At 46.9% G+C, this 22,585-nt stretch overlaps 1 protein-coding gene across 1 annotated transcript; it reads right to left on the bottom strand.

Annotated features, from left to right (window-relative positions):
- Positions 1-10,599: 10,599 nt before the first annotated feature.
- LOC123054692 (hydroquinone glucosyltransferase) lies at positions 10,600-12,435 on the bottom strand. Its single transcript, XM_044478519.1, has one exon. It carries the CDS (start codon positions 12,249-12,251, stop codon positions 10,758-10,760), a length of 1,494 nt encoding a protein of 497 aa, XP_044334454.1. The 5' UTR covers positions 12,252-12,435; the 3' UTR covers positions 10,600-10,757.
- Positions 12,436-22,585: the final 10,150 nt, after the last annotated feature.

The following is a 22,585-nucleotide window of genomic DNA, read 5'->3' as shown; positions in this document are numbered from 1 at the left end:
TGGCTATGCCCATATGATGTCTCTATTATGGCTCTACCAATTTAAAGCAACCAAATCATCATGAAAAATTCAGTAGATAGACATAGAGGTGATTGAATTTGATCTTCAAACATATATAAATTTACCCTCCCCAACATATTTTTAAAGTAATATCCAGAAACTTCTAAACTTGGCGAATGAAGAATTCCATCTGGTAAAGCAACTGAAATTTTTCATCTGGTAAAGAAAATTGAATGTTTCACCAAAATAGTTTTTTCATCTGATATTGCAAGTGGCGCGATTTACCATTGAAGTTACATCAGCTGACAACAAATGTTGGGGAGGGATCTAAATCCAGAGTCCTGGTGTAACTATGAGTACTGGTCAGGAGATAAAGCCACCAAGGAGATTCGAGATAACATATCATCTGCAATGTTGCCTTCATGCTTTGTCACCTACCACTACCGGAATCGCACCCTATGCCGATGGCCAGGGCCGTCGGCATAGCCCTGACTGGCCGTCGGGACAGGCCTATGCCGACAGCTCCCGTTGGCATAGGGCCGTCGGCAACATATCCGTCGGCGTAGCCCGGGTGGCCGTCGTAGGTTGACATAGCTACACCCCGAATCCCCCCACCAACCAGAATTCCCTCCGTGTCGACCGTTTCCCCCCTCCGTGACACGACGATAGCGACGTTCGTAACGGGGGGCAATCGATATACCATCGGGGTATTTTTTTAGATAAGGCATAATTATCTTATGCAAAAACAAAAACTAAAATAAAGTAAAATAACAAAATAAAGTAAAATAAATGTATGCCGACGGCTCGGCATATCTGTGCACACACGGAGGTGCAGTCCCACGGATCGATGACGTGGCATGGCATACGGATCGATGACGTGGCAGAGGGGCCTATGCCGACGACTATGCCGTAGGCATACCTTTGCCATAGATAGTTGTTGGGGAACGTAGTAATTTCAAAAAAATTCCTACGCACACGCAAGATCATGGTGATGCATAGCAACGAGAGGGGAGAGTGTTGTCCACGTACCCTCGTAGACCGAAAGCGGAAGCGTTAGCACAACGCGGTTGATGTAGTCGTACGTCTTCACGATCCGACCGATCAAGTACCGAACGGCACCTCCGAGTTCAGCACACGTTCAGCCCGATGACGTCCCTCGAACTCCGATCCAGCCGAGTGTTGAGGGAGAGTTTCGTCAGCACGACGGTGTGGTGACGATGATGATGTTCTACCGATGCAGGGCTTCGCCTAAGCATCGCTGCAGTATTACCGAGGTGGACTATGGTGGAGGGGGCACCGCACACGGCTAAAAGATCAAATGATCAATTGTTGTATACTTGGGGTGCCCCCTGCCCCCGTATATAAAGGAGCAAGGGGGAGGTGCGGCCGGCCAGTGAGGAGACGCGCCAGGAGGAGCCGGGAGTAGGACTCCCTCCCTTCCTTGTTGGAATAGGAGAAGGGGAAAGAGGTGGAGGAGAGGAAGGAAAGGGGGGGGGGGCGCCGCCCCCCTCTCCTTGTCCTATTCGGACTAGGGGGGAGGGGCGCGCGGCCCTTGCCCTGGCCGCCTCTCCTCATCTCCACTAAGGCCCACTATGGCCCATTAACCCCCGGGGGGGTTCCGGTAACCCCTCCGGTACTCCGGTAAAATCCCGATTTCACCCGGAACACTTCCGATATCCAAATATAGGCTTCCAATATATCAATCTTCATGTCTCGACCATTTCGAGACTCCTCGTCATGTCCGTGATCACATCCGGGACTCCGAATAACCTTCGGTACATCAAAACATATAAACTCATAATATAACTGTCATCGAAACGTTAAGCGTGTGGACCCTACGGGTTCGAGAACTACGTAGACATGACCGAGACACGTCTTCGGTCAATAACCAATAGCGGAACCTGGATGCTCATATTGGCTCCCACATATTCTACGAAGATCTTTATCGGTCAGACCGCATAAAAACATACGTTGTTCCCTTTTTCATCGGTATGTTATTTGTCCGAGATTTGATCGTCGGTATCTCAATACCTGGTTCAATCTCGTTACCGGCAAGTCTCTTTACTCGTTCCGTAATACATCATCCCACAACTAATTCATTAGTTGCAATGCTTGCAAGGCTTAAGTGATGTGCATTACCGAGTGGGCCCAGAGATACCTCTCCGACAATCGGAGTGACAAATCCTAATCTCGAAATACGCCAACCCAACAAGTACCTTCGGAGACACCTGTAGAGCACCTTTATAATCACCCAGTTACGTTGTGACGTTTGGTAGCACACAAAGTGTTCCTTCGGTAAACGGGAGTTGCATAATCTCATAGTCATAGAAACATGTATAAGTCATGAAGAAAGCAATAGCAACATACTAAACGATCGTGTGCTAAGCTAACGGAATGGGTCAAGTCAATCACATCATTCTTCTAATGATGTGATCCCGTTAATCAAATGACAACTCATGTCTATGGCTAGGAAACATAACCATCTTTGATCAACGAGCTAGTCAAGTAGAGGCATACTAGTGACATTATGTTTGTCTATGTATTGACACATGTATTATGTTTCCGGTTAATACAATTCTAGCATGAATAATAAACATTTATCATGATATAAGGAAATAAATAATAACTTTATTATTGCCTCTAGGGCATATTTCCTTCAGTCTCTCACTTGCACTAGAGTCAATAATCTAGATCACATCGCCATGTGATTTAACATCAATAGTTCACATCACCATGTGATTAACACCCATAGTTCACATCGTCATGTGACCAACACCTAAAGGGTTTACTAGAGTCAATAATCTAGTTCACATCGCTATGTGATTAACACCCAAAGAGTACTAAGGTGTGCTCATGTTTTGCTTGTGAGATAATTTTAGTCAACGGGTCTGTCACATTCAGATCCGTAAGTATTTTGCAAATTTCTATGTCTACAATGCTCTGCACGGAGCTACTCTAGCTAATTGCTCCCACTTTCAATATGTATCCAGATTGAGACTTAGAGTCATCTGGATTAGTGTCAAAATTTGCATCGACGTAACCCTTTATGACGAACCCTTTTTTGTCACCTCCATAATCGAGAAACATATCCTTATTCCACTAAGGATAATTTTGAGCGTTGTCCAGTGATCTACTTCTAGATCACTATTGTACTCCCTTGCCAAAATCAGTGTAGGTATACAATAGATCTTGTACACAACATGGCATACTTTATAGAATCTATGGCCAAGGCATAGGGAATGGCTTTCATTCTCTTTCTATCTTCTGCCGTGGTCGGGCTTTGAGTCTTACTCAATTTCACACCTTGTAACACAGGCAAGAACTCTTTCTTTGACTGTTCCATTTTCAACTACTTCAAAATCTTGTCAAGGTATGTACTCATTGAAAAACTTATCAAGCGTCTTGATCTATCTCTATAGATCTTGATGCTCAATATGTAAGCAGCTGCACCGAGGTCTTTCTTTGAAAAACTCCTTTCAAACACTCCTTTATGCTTTGCAGAATAATTCTACATTATTTCCGATCAACAATATGTCATTCACGTATACTTATCAGAAATGATGTAGTGCTCCCACTCACTTTCTTGTAAATACAGGCTTCATCACAAGTCTGTATAAAATTATATGCTTTGATCAACTCATCAAAGTGTATATTCCAACTCCGAGATGCTTGCACCAGTCCATAGATGGATCGATGGAGCTTGCATATTTTGTTAGCACCTTTAGGATTGACAAAACCTTCTGGTTGCATCATATACAACTCTTATTTAATAAATCCATTAAGGAATGCAGTTTTGTTTATCCATTTGCCAGATTTTATAAAATGCGGCAATTGCTAACATGATTCGGACAGACTTAATCATAGATACGAGTGAGAAACTTTCATCGTAGTCAACAGCTTGAACTTGTCGAAAACCTTTTGCGACAATTCTAGCTTTGTAGATAGTAACACTACTATCAGCGTCCGTCTTCTTCTTGAAGATCCATATAATCTCAATGGCTCGGCGATCATTGGGCAAGTCAATCAAAGTCCATACTTTGTTCTCATACATGGATCTCATCTCAGATTTCATGGCCTCAAGCCATTTCGCGGAATCTGGGCTCATCATCGCTTCCTCATAGTTCGTAGGTTCGTCATGGTCAAGAAACATGACCTCCAGAACAGGATTACCGTACCACTCTGGTGCGGATCTCACTCTGGTTTACCTACGAGGTTCGGTAGTAACTTGATCTAAAGTTACATGATCATCATCATTAGCTTCCTCACTAATTGGTGTAGTAGTCACAGGAACAGATTTCTGTGATGAACTACTTTCCAATAAGGGAGCAGGTACAGTTACCTCATCAAGTTCTACTTTCCTCCCACTCACTTCTTTCGAGAGAAACTCCTTCTCTAAAAAGGATCCAAATTTAGCAACAAAAGTCTTGCCTTCGGATCTGTGATAGAAGGTGTACCCAACAGTCTCCTCTGGGTATCCTATGAAGACACAATTCTTCGATTTGGGTTTGAGCTTATCAGGATGAAACTTTTTCATATAAGCATCACAACCCCAAACTTTAAGAAACGACGACCTTGGTTTCTTGCTAAACCACAGTTCATCCGGTGTCATCTCAACGGATTTAGATGGTGCCCAATTTAACGTGAATGCAACTGTCTCTAATGCATAACCCCAAAATGGTAGTGTTAAATCGGTAAGAGACATCATAGATCGCACCATATCAAATAAAGTACGGTTACGATGTTCGGACACACCATTACGCTGTGGTGTTCCAGGTGGCATGAGTTTGTGAAACTATTCCACATTGTTTTAATTGAAGATCAAACTCGTAACTCAAATATTCGTCTTCGCGATCAGATCATGGAAACTTTATTTTTCTTGTTACGATGATTTTCCACTTCACACTGAAATTCTTTGAACTTTTTCAAATGTTTCAGACTTATGTTTCATCAAGTAGATATACCCATATCTGCTCAAATCATCTATGAAGGTCAGAAAATAACGATACTCGCCGCAAGCCTTAATATTCATCGGACCACATACATCAGTATGTATGATTTCCAACAAATCTGTTGCTTGCTCCATTGTTCCGGAGAACGGCGTTTTAGTCATCTTGCCCAAGAGGCATGGTTCGCAAGCATCAAGTGATTCCAAAATCCCATCAGCATGGAGTTTCTTCATGCGCTTTACACCAATATGATCTAAACGGCAGTGCCACAAATAAGTTGCACTATCATTATTAACTTTGCATCTTTTGGCTTCATTATTATGAATATGTGTATCACTACGATCGAGATCCAACAAACCATTTTATTGGGTGTATGACCATAGAAGGTTTTATTCATGTAAACAGAACAACAATTATTCTCTAATTTAAATGAATAACCGTATTGCAATAAACATGATCAAATCATATTCATGCTCAACGCAAACACCAAATAACCCTTATTAAGTTTCAACACTAATCCTGAAAGTATAGGGAGTGTGCGATGATGATCATATCAATCTTGGAACTACTTCCAACACACATCGTCACCTCGCCTTTTACTAGTTTCTGTTTATTTTGCAACTCCCGTTTCGAGTTACTACTCTTAGCAACTGAACCAGTATCAAATGCCGAGGGGTTGCTATAAACACTAGTAAAGTACACATCAGTAACATGTATATCCAATATACCTTTGTTCACTTTGCCATCCTTCTTATCCACCAAATACTTGGGGTAGTTCCGCTTCCAGTGACCAGTCCCTTTGTAGTAGAAGCACTTAGTCTCAGGCTTAGGACCAGACTTGGGCTTCTTCACTTGAGTAGCAACTTGCTTGTCGTTCTTCTTAAAGTTCCCATTTTTCCCTTTGCCCTTTTCTTGAAACTAGTGGTCTCGTCAACCATCAACGCTTGATGTTTTTCTTGATTTCTACCTTCGTCGATTTCAGCATCACGAAGAGCTTGGGAATTGTTTCTGTTATCCCTTGCATATTATAGTTCATCATGAAGTTCTACTAACTTGGTGATGGTGACTAGAGAATTCTGTCAATCACTATCTTATCTGGAAGATTAACTCCCACTTTATTCAAGCGATTGTAGTACCCGGACAATCTGAGCACATGCTCACTGCTTGAGCTATTCTCCTCCATCTTTTAGCTGTAGAACCTGTTGGAGACTTCATATCTCTTAACTCGGGTATTTGCTTGAAATATTAACTTCAACTCCTGGAACATCTCATATGGTCCATGACGTTCAAAACGTCTTTGAAGTCCCGATTCTAAGCCGTTAAGCATGGTGCACTAAACTATCAAGTAGTCATCATATTGAGCTAGCCAAACGTTCATAACGCCTGCATCTGCTCCTGCAATAGGTCTGTCACCTAGCGGTGCATCAAGGACATAATTCTTCTGTGCAGCAATGAGGATAAACCTCAGATCACGGACCCAGTCCGCATCATTGCTACTATCATCTTTCAACTTAGTTTTCTCTAGGAACGTATATAAAACATAGGGAAGCAACAATGCGAGCTATTGATCTACAACATAGATATGCTAATACTACCAGGACTAAGTTCATGATAAATTAAAGTTCAATTAATCATATTACTTAAGAACTCCCACTTAGATAGACATCCCTTTAATCTTCTAAGTGATCACGTGATCCATATCAACTAAACCATGTCCGATCATCACGCGAGATGGAGTAGTTTCAATGGTGAACATCACTATGTTGATCATATCTACTATATGATTCACGCTCGACCTTTCGGTCTCAGTGTTCCGAGGCCATATCTGTTATATGCTAGGCTCGTCAAGTTTAACCTGAGTATTCCGCGTGTGCAACTGTTTTGCACCCGTTGTATTTGAACGTAGAGCCTATCACACCCGATCATCACGTGGTGTCTCAGCACGAAGAACTTTCGCAACGGTGCATACTCAGGGAGAACACTTATACTTTGATAATTTAGTGAGGGATCATCTTATAATGCTACCTTCAATCAAAGCAAGATAAGATGCATAAAAGATAAACATCACATGCAATCAATATAAGTGATATGATATGGCCATCATCATCTTGTGCTTGTGATCTCCATCTCCGAAGCACCGTCATGATCACCATCGTCACCGGCACGACACCTTGATCTTCATCGTAGCATCGTTGTCGTCTCGCCAATCTTATGCTTCTACGACTATCGCTACCGCTTAGTGATAAAGTACAGCATTACAGGGCGATTGCATTGCATACAATAAAGCGACAACCATATGGCTCCTGCCAGTTGCCGATAACTCGGTTACAAAACATGATCATCTCATACAATAAAATTTAGCATCATGTCTTGACCATATCACATCATAACATGCCCTGCAAAAACAAGTTAGACGTCCTCTAATTTGTTGTTGCAAATTTTACGTGGCTGCTACGGGCTTAGCAAGAACCGTTCTTACCTACACATCAAAACCACAACGATAGTTTGTCAAGTTAGTGCTGTTTTAACCTTCGCAAGGACCGGACGTAGCCACACTCGGTTCAACTAAAGTTGGAGAAACTGACACCCGCCAGCCACCTGTGTGCAAAGCACGTCGGTAGAACCAGTCTCGCGTAAGCGTACACGTAATGTCGGTCCGGGCCGCTTCATCCAACAATACCGCCGAACCAAAGTATGACATGCTGGTAAGCAGTATGACTTATATCGCCCACAACTCACTTGTGTTCTACTCGTGCATATAACATCAACGCATACAACCAGGCTCTGATATCACTGTTGGGGAACGTAGTAATTTCAAAAAAATTCCTACGCACACACAAGATGCATATCAACGAGAGGGGAGAGTGTTGTCCACGTACCCTCGTAGACCGAAAGCGGAAGCGTTAGCACAAGGCGGTTGATGTAGTCGTACGTCTTCACGATCCGACCGATCAAGTACCGAACGCACGTCACCTCCGAGTTCAGCACACGTTCAGCCCGATGACGTCCCTCGAACTCCGATCCAGCCGAGTGTTGAGGGAGAGTTTTGTCAGCACGACGGTGTGGTGACGATGATGATGTTCTACGGACGCATGGCTTTGCCTAAGCACCGCTACAGTATTACCGAGGTGGACTATGGTGGAGGGGGGCACCGCACACGGCTAAAAGATCAAATGATCAATTGTTGTATCCTTGGGGTGCCCCCTGCCCCCGTATATAAAGGAGCAAGGGGGGAGGTGTGGCCGGCCAGGGAGGAGACGCGCCAGGAGGAGTAGGACTCCCTCCCTTCCTTGTTGGAATAGGAGAAGGGGAAAAGAGGTGGAGGAGAGGAAGGAAAGGGGGGGGGCGCCCCCCTCTCCTTGTCCTATTCGGACTAGGGGGGAGGGGCGCGCGGCCCTTGCCCTGGCCGCCTCTCCTCATCTCCACTAAGGCCCACTATGGCCCATTAACCCCCGGGGGGTTCCGATAACCCCTCCGGTACTCCGGTAAAATCCCGATTTCACCCGGAACACTTCCGATATCCAAATATAGGCTTCCAATATATCAATCTTCATGTCTCGACCATTTCGAGACTCCTCGTCATGTCCGTGATCACATCCGGGACTCCGAACAACCTTCGGTACATCAAAACATATAAACTCATAATATAACTGTCATCGAAACGTTAAGCGTGCGGACCCTACGGGTTCGAGAACTACGTAGACATGACCGAGACACTTCTCCGGTCAATAACCAATAGCGGAACCTGGATGCTCATATTGGCTCCCACATAGCTTATGGGTAGGAAAGGGGTAATGAGGTGGAGTTGCAGCAAGCACTAAGCAAATATGGTGGCTAACATACGCAAATAAGAGCGAGAAGAGAAGCAACACAACGGTCGAGAAGCTAGAAGTGATCAAGAAGTGATCCTGAAGCTACTTCCGTTCAAGCATAACTCAAGACCGTGTTCACTTCCCGAACTCCGCCGAAGAGACCATCACGGCTACACACGCGGTTGATGCATTTCAAATAAGTTAAGTGTCAAGTACTCTACAACCGGACATTAACAAGTTCACATCTGCCACATAACCGCGGGCACGGCTCTCGAAAGTTTATACCCTGCAGGGGTGTCCCAACTTAGCCCATCACAAGCTCTCACGGTCAATGAAGGATATTCCTTCTCCCGGGAAGACCCAATCAGTCTCGGAATCCCGGTTACAAGACATTTACAATGGTAAAACAAGACCAGCAAAGCCGACCGACTGTGCCGACAAATCCCGATAGGAGCTGCACATATCTCGTTCTCAGGGCACACCGGATTGTCCAAACTTCCGGTAGGCGAGCCCAGAGTTGCCCCTGGTGGCCACCGGCGGTTGACAGGTTGGACCAACACTCACGACGACCGTTGGCCCGACGGGGGGGGGGGGGGGGGGTAAAATAAGATGACCCTCGGGCTCGCGAAAACCCAAGGGAAAGGCTTAGGTAGGCAAATGTAAAACCAAGGTTGGGCCTTGCTGGAGGAGTTTTATTCAAAGCGAACTATCAAGGGGGTCCCATAAATCCTCAACCGCGTAAGGAACGCAAAAATCAAGGAACATAACACCGGTATGACGGAAATTAGGGCGGCAAGAGTGGAACAAAACACCAGGCATAAGGCCGAGCCTTCCACCCTTTACCAAGTATATATATGCATTAATTAAATAAGAGATATTGTGATATGCCAAAATATCCATGTTCCAACATGGAACCAACTTCCACTTCACCTGCAACTAGCAACGCTATAAGAAGGGCTGAGCAAAAACGGTAACTTAGCCAAACAACGGTTTGCTAGGAAAGGATGGTTAGAGGATTGACATGGCAATATGGGAGGCATGATATAGCAAGTGGTAGGTAGCGCGGCATAGCAATAGAGCTAACAACTAGCAAGCAAAGATAGAAGTGATTTCGAGGGTATGATCATCTTGCCTGAGATCCCGCAAGGAAGAAGAACGGATCCATGAAGTAGACGAACCAACGTAGTCGAACGGATCCTCACAATCGCAACGTAACCGGAACTATCAAGAAGAAGCAACATCGGAAAGAAGCAAACAACATGGTAAACAACCAAGCATAATCATGGCATTTAAAGAATCAAGTTGCAGATAACTTTACAAAAGCATTGCCCACAAGAAACTTAAAAAATCCAAGCATAATCAAGTTGAGTTTAAAGGACCATTAATAAATACTACTCCTTCCATCCTATAATATAATGTAAGATGCTTTTTAACAATAGTGTTGCGTCAAAAAAAGTCTTACTGGCGGAAACGGTTAGGTTGTTAGGGGTTATTGGAGTCCTGTTTAGATTAACTCAATCTCTCTCACATGGTGTATCTTCGATTCGTTTTCAGCATTGTTCGAGGGAAGCCAATAATTTAGCACACTATTTAGCTAGGCATGCTTACGATATTCAGTTGATGTATTGGTGGGACAATGAACCACCTAATTTTCTTCTTCCACATGTCTTGAAGGATGTAACTCTGATAATTTCGCAATAAAATCACTCGAGGCTTTCCCTTAAAAAAAACTCAATCTCTCCTAAACTGTAGCGTCCCTCCATGATCCCATTGCAGTGCAAGGGACGAACGGTGATCGCGTTACCGGTCGGTGTCGTCGGTCGGTCAGACAAGCTGGCACGAAGTGGATCGCGCGGTCGCGAAAGAGTCTTCTCGTTAAAACGTACTACACGCGTTCACAGAAAAGAAAAGAAAAATAAAAACATACACCGCCGGTACAGAAGCAGTACACAACACGCCAACGCCATCGCCGCTTTGCCGCCGGTACAGAGTCCGTCCGTTACTTCACCTTGCCGAGCGTCGCCTTCTTCCACGTGGCGGCGACTTCCTCCAGCGCCCGGCGGGACGACCCTTCCGGCGACCACGCGCGCGCCGCCGCCTGCTGCAGGTCCCCGGCCTGCCGCCGTACGGCGCGCCCCTTCTCCGCGCTCTCCATCAGCTCCTTCACCGCGCCCGCGATCTCGTCGCGCGCCACCACGCCGTCGGCCTCCCGCGGACGCAGCGGCAGCGCCACCCCGACGCTCCCTACCAGGGCCACGGCGTTCATCCGCTGCTCCGCGTACAGCGGCCACGCCACCATCGGCACGCCTGCCGACACGCTCTCCAGCGTGGAGTTCCAGCCGCAGTGCGACACGAATACCGCCGTCGCCGGGTGGGACAGTACGCGCACCTGAGGCGCCCACGCCGCCACGGCCAGCCCCTTGTCCGCCGTCCTCTCCAGGAAGCCATCCGGAAGCCAGGCCAACGGGTTTGGGTTGTCGTCGTCACGGTCACGGCCGTCGTTGCCACCGTCCAGATTTGGCATCCTCACGACCCAGAGGAACCGGTGGCCGCTCGCTTCCAGCCCAGCGGCGAGCTCGGCCGTCTGCTCCACGGTCAGCGACCCGCCGCTCCCGAAGGAGACGTACACTACGGATCCGGTCGGCTGGAGATCGAGCCAGTCTAGGCACGCGGACGCGCCGGCGGCTTCGTCGGAGCTTGTGCCCGGCCGGACGAACGGCCCAACTGGGAACACGGGCGGGAACGCGCCTCGCTTCGCCGCCAGCTTGAACTCTTCCACGGTGGCGGGCTCCACCTCGTAGAAGGTGTTCACCAGGAAGCCGTCAGCGCGGCGGTAGCGCCGGCCCTCCTCCAGTAGGTGCGCGTAGACCGGCTCGCCGCTGCTCTGGAACGAGGGAGGCAGGTCGGCGTGGCACAGGGACACGCCCCCGGGGAGCTCCAGAGGGTCGGGGAGGTCGCGGTACTCGCCGGGTGGAACGCCGTCGTGGAGCTCCACCGCGGCGCGCATGACGACGAGGGCGGTGAGGTTGCTGGGCATGAAGACGTAGCCCGGGACGCCGAGCTCGGCGGCGAGCGGCAGAGCCGCGGAGCAGAAGAAGTCCGGCACCAGCGCGGCGAGGGGCGCACCGACGGAGCGGAGGAGGGCGCGGAGGCTCGGTAGGGAGCGACGGATGAGCTCGAGAAGCACGGTACTCATACTAGTGCCCGCGGGGAGGTCGTCGAGCGGGACGGGCGGGAGCGCGGCTGTGGCGACGCAGGCGGGGACGCCGGAGAGGGCCTCCGGGGAGGACAGGTCGGTGAAGGTGACGAGCGTGGCCGCGAAGCCCTGGTGGTCGACGAGCCGCCGCGCCAGCTCCGCCAGCGGGATGAGGTGGCCGGCTCCCGGGCTGGCGAGCAGCACGACGTGCGGTGGCAGGCGCTCGGTGGATGCTGCTCCTGCGTTGGCCAACGACTCCATTGATCGGCTCGATTCTTCCGACCACACTGCACGCATGCACGGCTGCACCAGGGAATTCAGCGCGGTTGCACACAAGGTCGTATGTTAGCGGTACCTAAAACTCAATGATATGATAGTACGCTGCAGACAATGCCATTACTCATGAATAGGTTTATTGTACTGAATCATTAATTTCTGCTAGAAAATTAAGTTAGACGCCTCGCCGCTACGACAAGTACTGTCCACTATATTGACACACGAACACGTCACGTGTACCCTCGACGCTGGGATGATGCACCACAGCTCACGTTGAAGGAGACCCGACCGACAACGCGATACATGGAACATTCGGCTATGGGCTGCCCAGGAAGGACCCCGTCAGGGAGTGCGTCAGCTATCACTAGTAGAAAAAGGGGCTTTCGTTCAGGCCTGGCCAGCCCATTAGTCCCGGTTCTTATATGAACTGGGACCAATGGGTGCATTCGTCCCGGTTCGTGAGCCCAGGTGGCCGGCCGGGGCCTCGTGGGCTTTGGTCTCGATTCGTCTGGAACCTTTTGTCCCGGTTCTAGGCACGAACCGGGACCAATGGGTCTCGCTCTTGGCCCACAACCATTGGTCCCGATTCCAGCCACGAACCGGGACAAATGAGTTGCCTATATATATAGCCCATCGTCGGCGAGCAGAGCACTCCACACTGCTCTGTTTTTTGCTGACCGGCGAGGGGAGGGCATTTGGGTGCTCTAGCTCACCTCCTATGCACATGAGGTGTTCGATGAAATGTCCGAGCCACACTAGTTAATATTTCTTCTCTCGAAACTCGACCTCCGAGCTCCATTTTCCCCGAGATTTTTCTAGGTTTAGCGGTCCGTCACGTCCCGTCCCCGTCTTCACCGCCGTCGATCGCCCGCGCCGATCTTGTCGCCGACACCACCGTGGTGAGCCTCTTGTTCTTATCTTCTTTCTGAAAGAAAAAAAATTCTTACTTCAGATAGATACTTGTCTAATTTTCTTACTTTTATTATTCCTTGTTATTATATAGTGCGATGGTTCTGGTATCCGCCCCCGTCGGCCCTCGTCCTGTCTATGATTCGGATGTGGTATATATTATCTTTTTATAACTATTTGGTTCATTTATTGTTTATGACAATTATGCCGACCAACGTGACATAGATTTTATTTATGTAGGAGGTGGTTGAACCTGAAATTCCAACCGACCCTATTGTCGAGAGGTTAAATTTAGTTGAAGAAGAAAACAATTACTTGAAGGAAAAAATTAAAAAAATTGAGGAGGAGAAGATGATATTGGAGTTGCATGTTGCGGATGTCGTCGATGATCACAAGATCAAGATGGATGCAATGCGGTTGAAGATTAGAAAGATTAGAAAATATGCCATTCATACCGAGGCTTGGTATCATTATGCCGTTGGATCAATTGTTACCTTAGTTGTGATTATGATCGCATTTGTTGTTGCATTGAAAGGGTTTACATAGTTTCAATGTATGGTTTAACTAGATGCTCTGGAGAGCTATATGTTGTTCAATTTGAACTATGTATGTACTTTGGTTTTAATGTGATGATGAACTACTATTAATTTGGTCACTTATCTATCCATGTTCATTTGTAGTGCTTTTCAATTTCAGGGTCTTATAGCTGAAAAAAATCAGTAAATGCACGAAAAATATCAAATGAAGTCAGAAAGGGTTGAAAATTGATGATGTGGCTTTGAATGGTGCATTTTGAACACAGAAAAACTATGGAGTTCAAATAAGTTCAAAAAAATGAAATCCCTTTGTAACAGACGAGTTTCCGTATGAAACCCTGATACTTCGAAAGAGATTGTCCGTTTTGTACACGAAGTGCATCCAGTTTTTGCCGTAAGCCTCTCTACTTTCTTGCACATGCTATGTGGGTGAAATGATGATACCATGCCAACTTTCAACCTTTTCAGAGTTCATTTGTAGTGCTTTTCAATTTCAGGGTCTTATAGCTGAAAAAAATCAGTAAATGCACGAAAAATATCAAATGAAGTCAGAAAGGGTTGAAAATCATAAACAACTTTTTTGTTACAAACTTTAATAGCAAAATAATTATCATAAAATAAAATAAATAAGTAATTAGAAACAAAATAATATAAACTATAATAAAATATATAAGTAGAAACAAAATAAAATAAAATAAAATAAACTTTAATAACATAAATGAAATTTATGAAACTAAAATTATCAAAGTATTTTCTGTTCAAAACATTATAAGCAACCTCTACTAAAATTATATAAAATTCATGCAACTAAAATTATCAAAGTATTTTCTGTTCAAAATCATTAAAAGCAAATAGAATTTTCATAAAGAACTTTTTTTGTTAGAAACTTTAATAGCAAAAAGAATTATCATAAAATAAAATAAATAAGTAATTAGAAACAAAATAAAATAAAATAAAATAAATAAGTATTTTGTTGTAAGTAGAAACAAAACAAAAAAGCAAAAAAGAAAACAAAAAAACTGGGAAAAAATAAAAAAATTGCCACCTACTGGGCCACCACGGCCTGAATACGACTAGAAACCCATCAATGGGCCAGGATTCAGGCCCGCAGAAGGCCCAGTAGGCCCATCTGGCATAGCAGTGACAATTAGGCCCGTAAGCCTGCAATAGAGAGGAGCTCGAGAGGGGTGCGGCAGTGGGGCTTATAAACCACTGCACGCTCCTCTCAACTAGCAAGGTGGGACTAAACTCCCACCACCACGCCGCTGTGCGCGGCCTTTGGACCCGGTTGGTGGCACCAACCGGGACTAAAGGTGGGCATTGGTACCGGTTCGTGCCACCAACCGGAACCAATTCCCCCCCCCCCCTTTAGTACCGGTTGGTGCCACCAACCGGGACCAAAGGCCGCCGCTTCCCGCCCTTTGGGCTACTGAAAAGAGACCTTTGGTCTCGGTTGGTGGCACCAACCGGGACTAAAGAGGGGCATTGGTCCCGGTTGCTGCCATGAACCGGTACCAATGCTCTCCGTATATAAGCAGGACTTGTAAATTTTTCAGTTTCATCGACCATTTGCCCCCAGACGACGCCGAACTCATCGACGCCGCCAGGCTGCCCGTGCTCGCCGTCGTCGCCCCGCGCCCTTGCTGCCCGTGCTCGCCGACGCCGCCAGGCTGCCCGTGCTCGCCGTCGCCGCCCCGCCGCCCGCTCCTCGTCGCCGCCCCACTCCTCGTCGTCGTCGCCCCGCGCCGTTGCCCGGCACGGACGCGCCGCCACGGCCCGTGTCCCTTCCCCGATGCGCCGCCCCGGCCCGCGCGCCCCTGCCCCGACGCGCCGCCCCGGCCCGCGCGCCCCTGCCCCGACGCGCCGCCCCGGCCCGAGCCCCTGCCCCGACGCCGCCCCACGCCCCCGGCCTGCCCCGACCACACGCCGCCGCCACGTTCGGTCCGGCCGCCGGCCTTCCTCTCTGTTTTTTTCATATATATGATATTTTGTTCAGATTATGTGCATATGTGTGATTATATGTATGTGTGTATATATGATTATATGTCCTGTTTTTTTCAGATTTTTTGTTCATATATATATGATGATTTGTTTTTTGCATTTTTATAAAAATGTATATATGTATGTATGTTCTCTGTGTATATATGTTCATATATGCAAAAGTTAGATTTTTAGAAAAGTTTATCTATATATGTTCTCTGATTTAGTACATTTTAGGTTAGTTTCATTTTTAGAAAAGTTTTATATATTTAGGAAGAAGGAAGAAGAAGAAAAAGTTTTATATATGCAAAAGTTACATTTTTAGAAAAGTTTTATATATCTATCTAGGAAAGGAAGAAGAAGAAGAAGAATGAGAGGAAAAGGGAAAATAAGAAGAGGAAGAAAGGAGAAGAAGAGGAGAAATAAATAAGAAGAGGAAAAAAGAAGAAAAAGAAGAGGAGAAGAAGAAAAAATAGTCTATTTTTTCTTCTTCTCCTCTTTTTTTTCTTCTCTTTTTTCTTCGATCTTCTCCTCTATTCCTTTCTTCTTCTCCTTTTTTTATTTCTTCTTCGTCTTCTTATTTTTTATCGGGTATGTCGTTGTCGATATACCCCCTCCCGATAACTTCAACACGAGGGGGGGTCGATATACCCCCTCCCCGATAACATTATTTTCCCATGTATGTATGTCGTCGTTGTCGATATAACCCCCTCCCGGATAACTTCGACATGAGGGGCGGTCGATATATATACCCCCTCTCGACCGTGATAACTTATACCACGGGAGCACCCCCCCCCCCGGGCCCTCTCGCTCGACCAAAACTCTCGAGGACACCCAAACCCTAGAAAAAAACGATGTCGGTCTCCTACCCCCTCCCGCCGCGCCCCTACCCGATCGACAAACTCTCTTGAGGCCACCCAAATTTACCAAGTTAAAAGAGCGTTGTCGTCGAGGCCACCCCGAACCCCTTGAAGCGTTGTTGAGGCCACCCCAAACCCTTGAAGCGTTGCCGTGTTGTAAATATTTGAATAATAATTGCCATGTTGTAAATATTTGCAGAAACTATGGATCCGCACCCCCGAGACGAAGCAAAAGAAGCGGTGTTGGGGGAGATAATCGCACACGGAAGTGATGCCGTCTTGTCGTTTCTCAACGACACATGCACCGATGGTCTGGAAAGACAGGATGAAGAAGCAGGCTACGACGATGATCAAACAATGGAGGAGGAAGGACACCGTGATGACGGCTCCGGTGACCGAATGGAGGGGGAAGGACACCGTGATGACGGCTCCGGTGACCGAATGGAGGGGGAAGGACACCATGATGACGGCTCCGGTGACCGAACGGAGTCCGACCAGGTATATATATTAATTAATTAAGCATGTGCTGACTATATAGATAATTGATGCATTAATTGTTTTTGGTATGTACACATATTAACTCTCTTCTTTTTCTTCTTTTCTAGCCCTCCGGATCGAGCAACACTTCGGTAACGAGACAAGGCCCGAAGAGAAAGTTGCGCACGGATGAAAGGTACACGATCATCGAAATTGATCGCGCTGGCCAACCGATTGAACCCCTCCGGACCAAGCAAAGATTTAATGCTCAGTGCGGGGTTCTAGTTAGGGACATGATCCCGATCAACATCGAGCAATGGTTGAAGCCTAAGGACATAGACTCTCAGGTGTCTTATGTCAGCGATAGGCAGAAAGCTGATCTTTGGACCGCGTTGCAGGAAAATTTCACCTTCCCGCCAGAGGAAGATCCGGAGAATCCAGTTAAAAAGCCAATGATCAAGGCTTATGCTCTTAGGAAGATGGTTGAGCTATTCAGGAGGTGGAAGAATGAGCTGAAATCATCGTTTGTCGACCAAGACAAGACTCCAGAATTCATCGGCCGATTTGAGAAGATCAAAGATCAGTGGCCCGCATTGTCACCAAAAAGAAATCTGAGAGAGCAGCAAAGATGTCAGCAACAAACAAGAAGAATGCTGCAAAGAAGAAGCATCACCATCACACGGGGTCAGGTGGCTACCTGAAAGCCCGGCCGTTGTGGGACAAGGCTGAGAATGACCTCATTGATAAAGGGATCGAACCAGAGACGCGACGCTGGCCAGACCGTTGCAGGACTTGGTTCTTCGGGGTTGGGGGAAAATTGGACCCTGTAACAGGGAAGTGCGTTTGGACCAATGAGCAGCTGAACACACCCATCGAGAAGCTTCAGGAGTATATCGAAAAAGCGCAGCAAGGGACCTTCGTTCCGGATAGAGAGAACGACGAGCTCACAGAGGCCCTCGGGAATCCTGAGCACCCCGGACGGACACGAGGCACGCCAGGCTCCCTTTCGTGGAAGGCTGGATTTCCCGACGCAGGCGGTTACAAACGCCGGGAGAGGAAGAAGAAAAAGGAGTTGACCCAACTACAGGCGCTGCACGCAAGGGTACAAGCGCTAGAGGAACGAGACGCAGTTCGCAGCACGCGACCTGCCGAAGCTACACCCGAAGCTACCCCGCCATCTCAGCGGAGAAGCAGCGTGGCTTCCACGGAGCTGCTTCAGGAGCCTGTCTTCACGGCTCCTGCTAGCTACCCCGTAGATGCTATCACGGAGTCTCAGCATTGCCACCTTATGACGCAGTGGATGGAATTGAAAGTCAAGGCGGCTGTTGGCTCTGTTGCACCTCCTGAACCTGGCGCAACTTTTCACTGCCGGCCGATTCCAGAAGGATATGCTAGGGTGATGGTGGATGAAATCACAGAAGGATTTGAGGACCTCCAGCTTGACCACCCTACGGGTGACGGGGAGACTCGGCTGGGTTCTTGTCTGAAGACTCCATGCCTATGGCGGAAGGAGCTCATCAACCTTCCGAACTGGACGCCTCCGCCTCCTCCTCCTCCTCCGGCGAGTCAGGGCACTCCGCCTCCTCCACCGCTCCTCCTCCGGCGAGTGACGATCAGGGCACTCAGCCTCCTTCTCCGGCGCGTGGCGGCACTCCGCCTCCTTCTCCGCCTGCGCCGGCGCGCCCGAGCAGCCACCAGCCTCCTCCTTCTCCGCCTCGCCAGCAAGGGCGGAAGAGACCCGCCGCCGCCCGGCTGCTCCGGCGCGTCGTAGTCCTTCTCCTCCGCCTCGTAAGCAAGCACGAAAGAAGACAGCCGCAGCCGCTCCGTCTGCTCCGGCGTCTAGCAGTACAGCCAGAGGCGGGAGGCAATACAGATACGGTCCACCTCTCAAGCCTCTAGAGAAGTTACCGTACGATATGACCGTGGAAGAAAACAAGAAGATCGTGCAAAAAGAAGTGAAGGACTTCTTTGAAGGGGCGAAAGCAGAGAGACATCCACCTCCGGAGGAGAAGGTAGATCCGGTGAAAGCAAAGCGCACTATCGATGCCCTGAGGAAACCACCAAAGTCTCCGCCGAAAACCAACTATGAGCGCGTTACTGAAAAGGCATATCTCGAAGTGGAGCGGTCGGGAAGTACTTTCAGTGATCAAAGGTTAAAAGAACGACGAGCAGCTGGGAAAAAAATTGCCCAGCTCGGCGAACAAGCGAACCAATTGTGCCCCCCGCTCAATGTGTCTAGCGACATCGTTGCTAATGCTCCGGGGATGGTGCCCGGTTATAGCAATCTTGGAGATTACCTGCCCGACGATGTACATTATGATTTCTTGGAGGTGGACGAACACAGATACGAGTACGGGAAGCCTCTCGTCAAAGATGAAAAATCTCTAACAACGATGATGCGAAGATTCCATGATTGGTACATGAAAATCTGCAGAGAGTCTGGGGGACGAATACTTTGTATCTGAGAGTTAAAGAGGAGCACGACCTCGTTGGAATTGATCTGTTGCATGTTCCATTTGAGGAGTTCTTCCAGTTCTTCAATCAAAAGGCCCTCGATAAATTAACGGTCACTTGCTACTGTCTGTAAGTACTACTTCTGTCATTAAGTCTCTATATATAGCTCAGCTCTTTCATTGCATGTATTTATAATTATCCTCACTATATTATGCAGATTGAAGATCGTCGAGTGCAGAAAAGCAGAAATGTATGATATTGGGTTCATTAACACAAATCTCATAGATGAATTTCAGGTTAAAAAGAGCGCCAAAGATGCCGAGGCCAACTTGCTCAAATCATTGCTAATAAATCAAAACAAAGATTTAATACTCTTTCCTTACAACTTCAAGTGAGTGTTACTGTCGTGTGCATATTCGGTTTCCCTTATTACTCGAGCGAGGTTATAGTAATGTAATTGATGAGTTATGCATGCGTGCGCAGCTTCCACTATATTCTCCTGGAGATTAAGCTTGAGCGGGGACTAGTAACCGTCTTAGACTCGAGACGAAAAGATCCCGGGACCTATGCGGACATGACTAAAATTCTCAACAAGTAAGTTCAATCGATCATTATCGCACCATATCGGCAACTTTTTGTTCATTTCCTGATATCTCAAGTAATAATTATTTTCTTTGTCTTGCAGGGTTTGGAAAACAGTTCACCGCAGAAGCTCCGGGACTGCCGAAGGAGCTGCGATATACATACCCGAAAGTAAGTACTACTAGCTAGCTAGTTGCGCGCATCTCCCGTTGATTCTAGCTACTTTCATCAATGCCATTTATAATGCTTCATTATCAGTTTGATTGACCTCTATTTCTCGTAAAGTGCTTGTGGCAGGAACAAGGGAATGATTACTGTGGATACTACGTGTGCGAGTTCATCTACAACGCGACTTGCAAAGATAAGCGGGGCTACTCTAAAAGACAATATGAAGTGCGTAAGCAATAATATTCACAATTTCATTTTATTACACCATCATTTCTGTTGAGTTTCATTCATATATATGTATTAACCCCCTTCTTCAAATTAGACGTGGCAGATGCGGAATGAACTCCTACCACAAGATCGCATGAAAGCAATTCAAGAGGAATTGGCGGGATTCTTTCTTGACCACGTCATCAATAAAGCCGGAGAATACCATGTGGAAGTTGAGTTCAAATGCTAGGGGATTGTAAGAGATCTTACATATTGTATATGTATGTAGCCAGTAGCGTCGGATAGATAATACGAAAACTTGTTGTTCGACCAATCTCTCGGAGAAGGAGAGGTCGATCACTTCTCTCGGTATGCATGACGAACTTCTGTACTTAATGGTTTCCTTCATTTTCTTACTAGCTAGCGTGTCGAGGGTCTCTCTATACGTATAGTACGTAGCGTTGACCAAGCACGGAGATAAGAGAGGACACTTCTCTCTATTAATTAATTAGCTACCTAACACAATATATGAAACACCTTAATTAACCATACAAAACCCCCAAATCCACCCCCCTTTCAGAAAAAAAACAAAAACCCTAGCCCCTGAACAGCTGACGCGTGGATGCCTATTGGTCCCGGTTGGTGCCACCAACCGGGACTAAAGGGCCTCCTGCCTGGGCTCGCAGCACCGGCCACGTGGAGGCCCATCTATCCCGGTTAGTATAAGAACCGGGACTAAAGGCCTAGGCATTAGTAACGACCCTTTAGTCCCGGTTCCCCAACCGGGACAGATGGGCCTTATGAACCGGGACAAATGGCCCTTTTTCTACTAGTGTATGAGCTACCATAGGTCGATTCGCTCGCCCCTAAAGCTTCAGGATTCACAGCTCTCAAACTTGAGGAACAACGAAGAACGAGAGAGAAAAATGAGGTAGAGATAAAACGTAAATGAAAAAAATATAGTAGATTGATTTGTTCGATTGTGTTCTTGTTTAATCAGCCGTCACCCTCAACATATATAAAAGATGGCTGGACTTCCCGTACAAGTAAAGGATTCATCTAGGCTCCTCTTACAAGAAAAATTACATCAATTCACGACCTAGAGTCCTAGTTCTAGCTCAACTCGGATTTCGTCCGAATCTGGCCCAGATTTCCATCTTGCGCGGGCCGTAGAATTCTCCTTCGGTTGAGACAGTCCAACCATCAATTTTGTGCGCCTCAACGAGGCCAACAATCGGTATGTTGAGCACTTCTCCAAATAAGGTCATCTTATATAATCTACGAGGTCATCTAGTCGAACTCGGTCATGCAGCTGACTGAACTGTCCGAGTCTTATAGCGACTTTGTAGGTTGTATCCCATCTCAGATGATGATGACTCCAAAAACAAAATTGACCTTTTCGATGATACGCACAACTTCCATGTTGAACACTTTTCCATTTGAGACCATCTAGATAACCTTTTGGGCCCATCTTCAACTTCCGCCGGATTGGCCCATAACACTCGGATTTGAATTTCTCCAGTCAGATATTAGGTTCTTACACTCGGGTTGCACGACTAGATTTCTTCATTTGGACGGCAACCTTTCACTTGAATGACAAACTTTTCACTCGGCGGAGAACCATTCAATCGTCCGCCATCTTTTCACTCGGATTTCCCGACTGAAAACTCAGTCTGATCTTGTTTTGCCTCCCCGGGTTGCATACGACCTCAGATCGAGAAGATTTATGTATCAAAATCAGCTCGACGAGACGAAACTTTTTTGTGTTGAAGCTTTTTGATTCATGGCCGTCTTGAGTGCCAAATAGGTCGCGCAACCCATCAGACATCACCTAGGTAGGTGTCTGGTATCTCACGCCATTTTTTCACCCAGGGTCGGTCCGCAGTGTATTGGCTTCAACTTTTGCATATGACCTTATATTGAGAATATTTATATATCAAAATCAATTAGCTCAGAGAGACGTAGACAATTCATGTAGAACACTCCTTCATCTGAGGTAGTTTTGGAGGCGTATTGGGCCAAACAGCACTTGGAATACAAAACCTTGATACTACGAGCATCGCTTCGGCCCTTAAGATGAGGTTGGATGGTGATGACCTAAACATCAAAGTTGTTCCACTCGGCGATGCGAAACTTTCTTATGTTGAAAACCTTTTCATTTAGGGACATCTTAATTATGTTT

Source organism: Triticum aestivum, chromosome 2D (assembly GCF_018294505.1).
Source record: "Triticum aestivum cultivar Chinese Spring chromosome 2D, IWGSC CS RefSeq v2.1, whole genome shotgun sequence".
Classification (NCBI taxonomy): Eukaryota; Viridiplantae; Streptophyta; class Magnoliopsida; order Poales; family Poaceae; genus Triticum; species Triticum aestivum.
The sequence above is the reverse complement of the archived record's forward strand: the minus strand, read 5'-3'. Positions and strand labels throughout refer to the sequence as shown.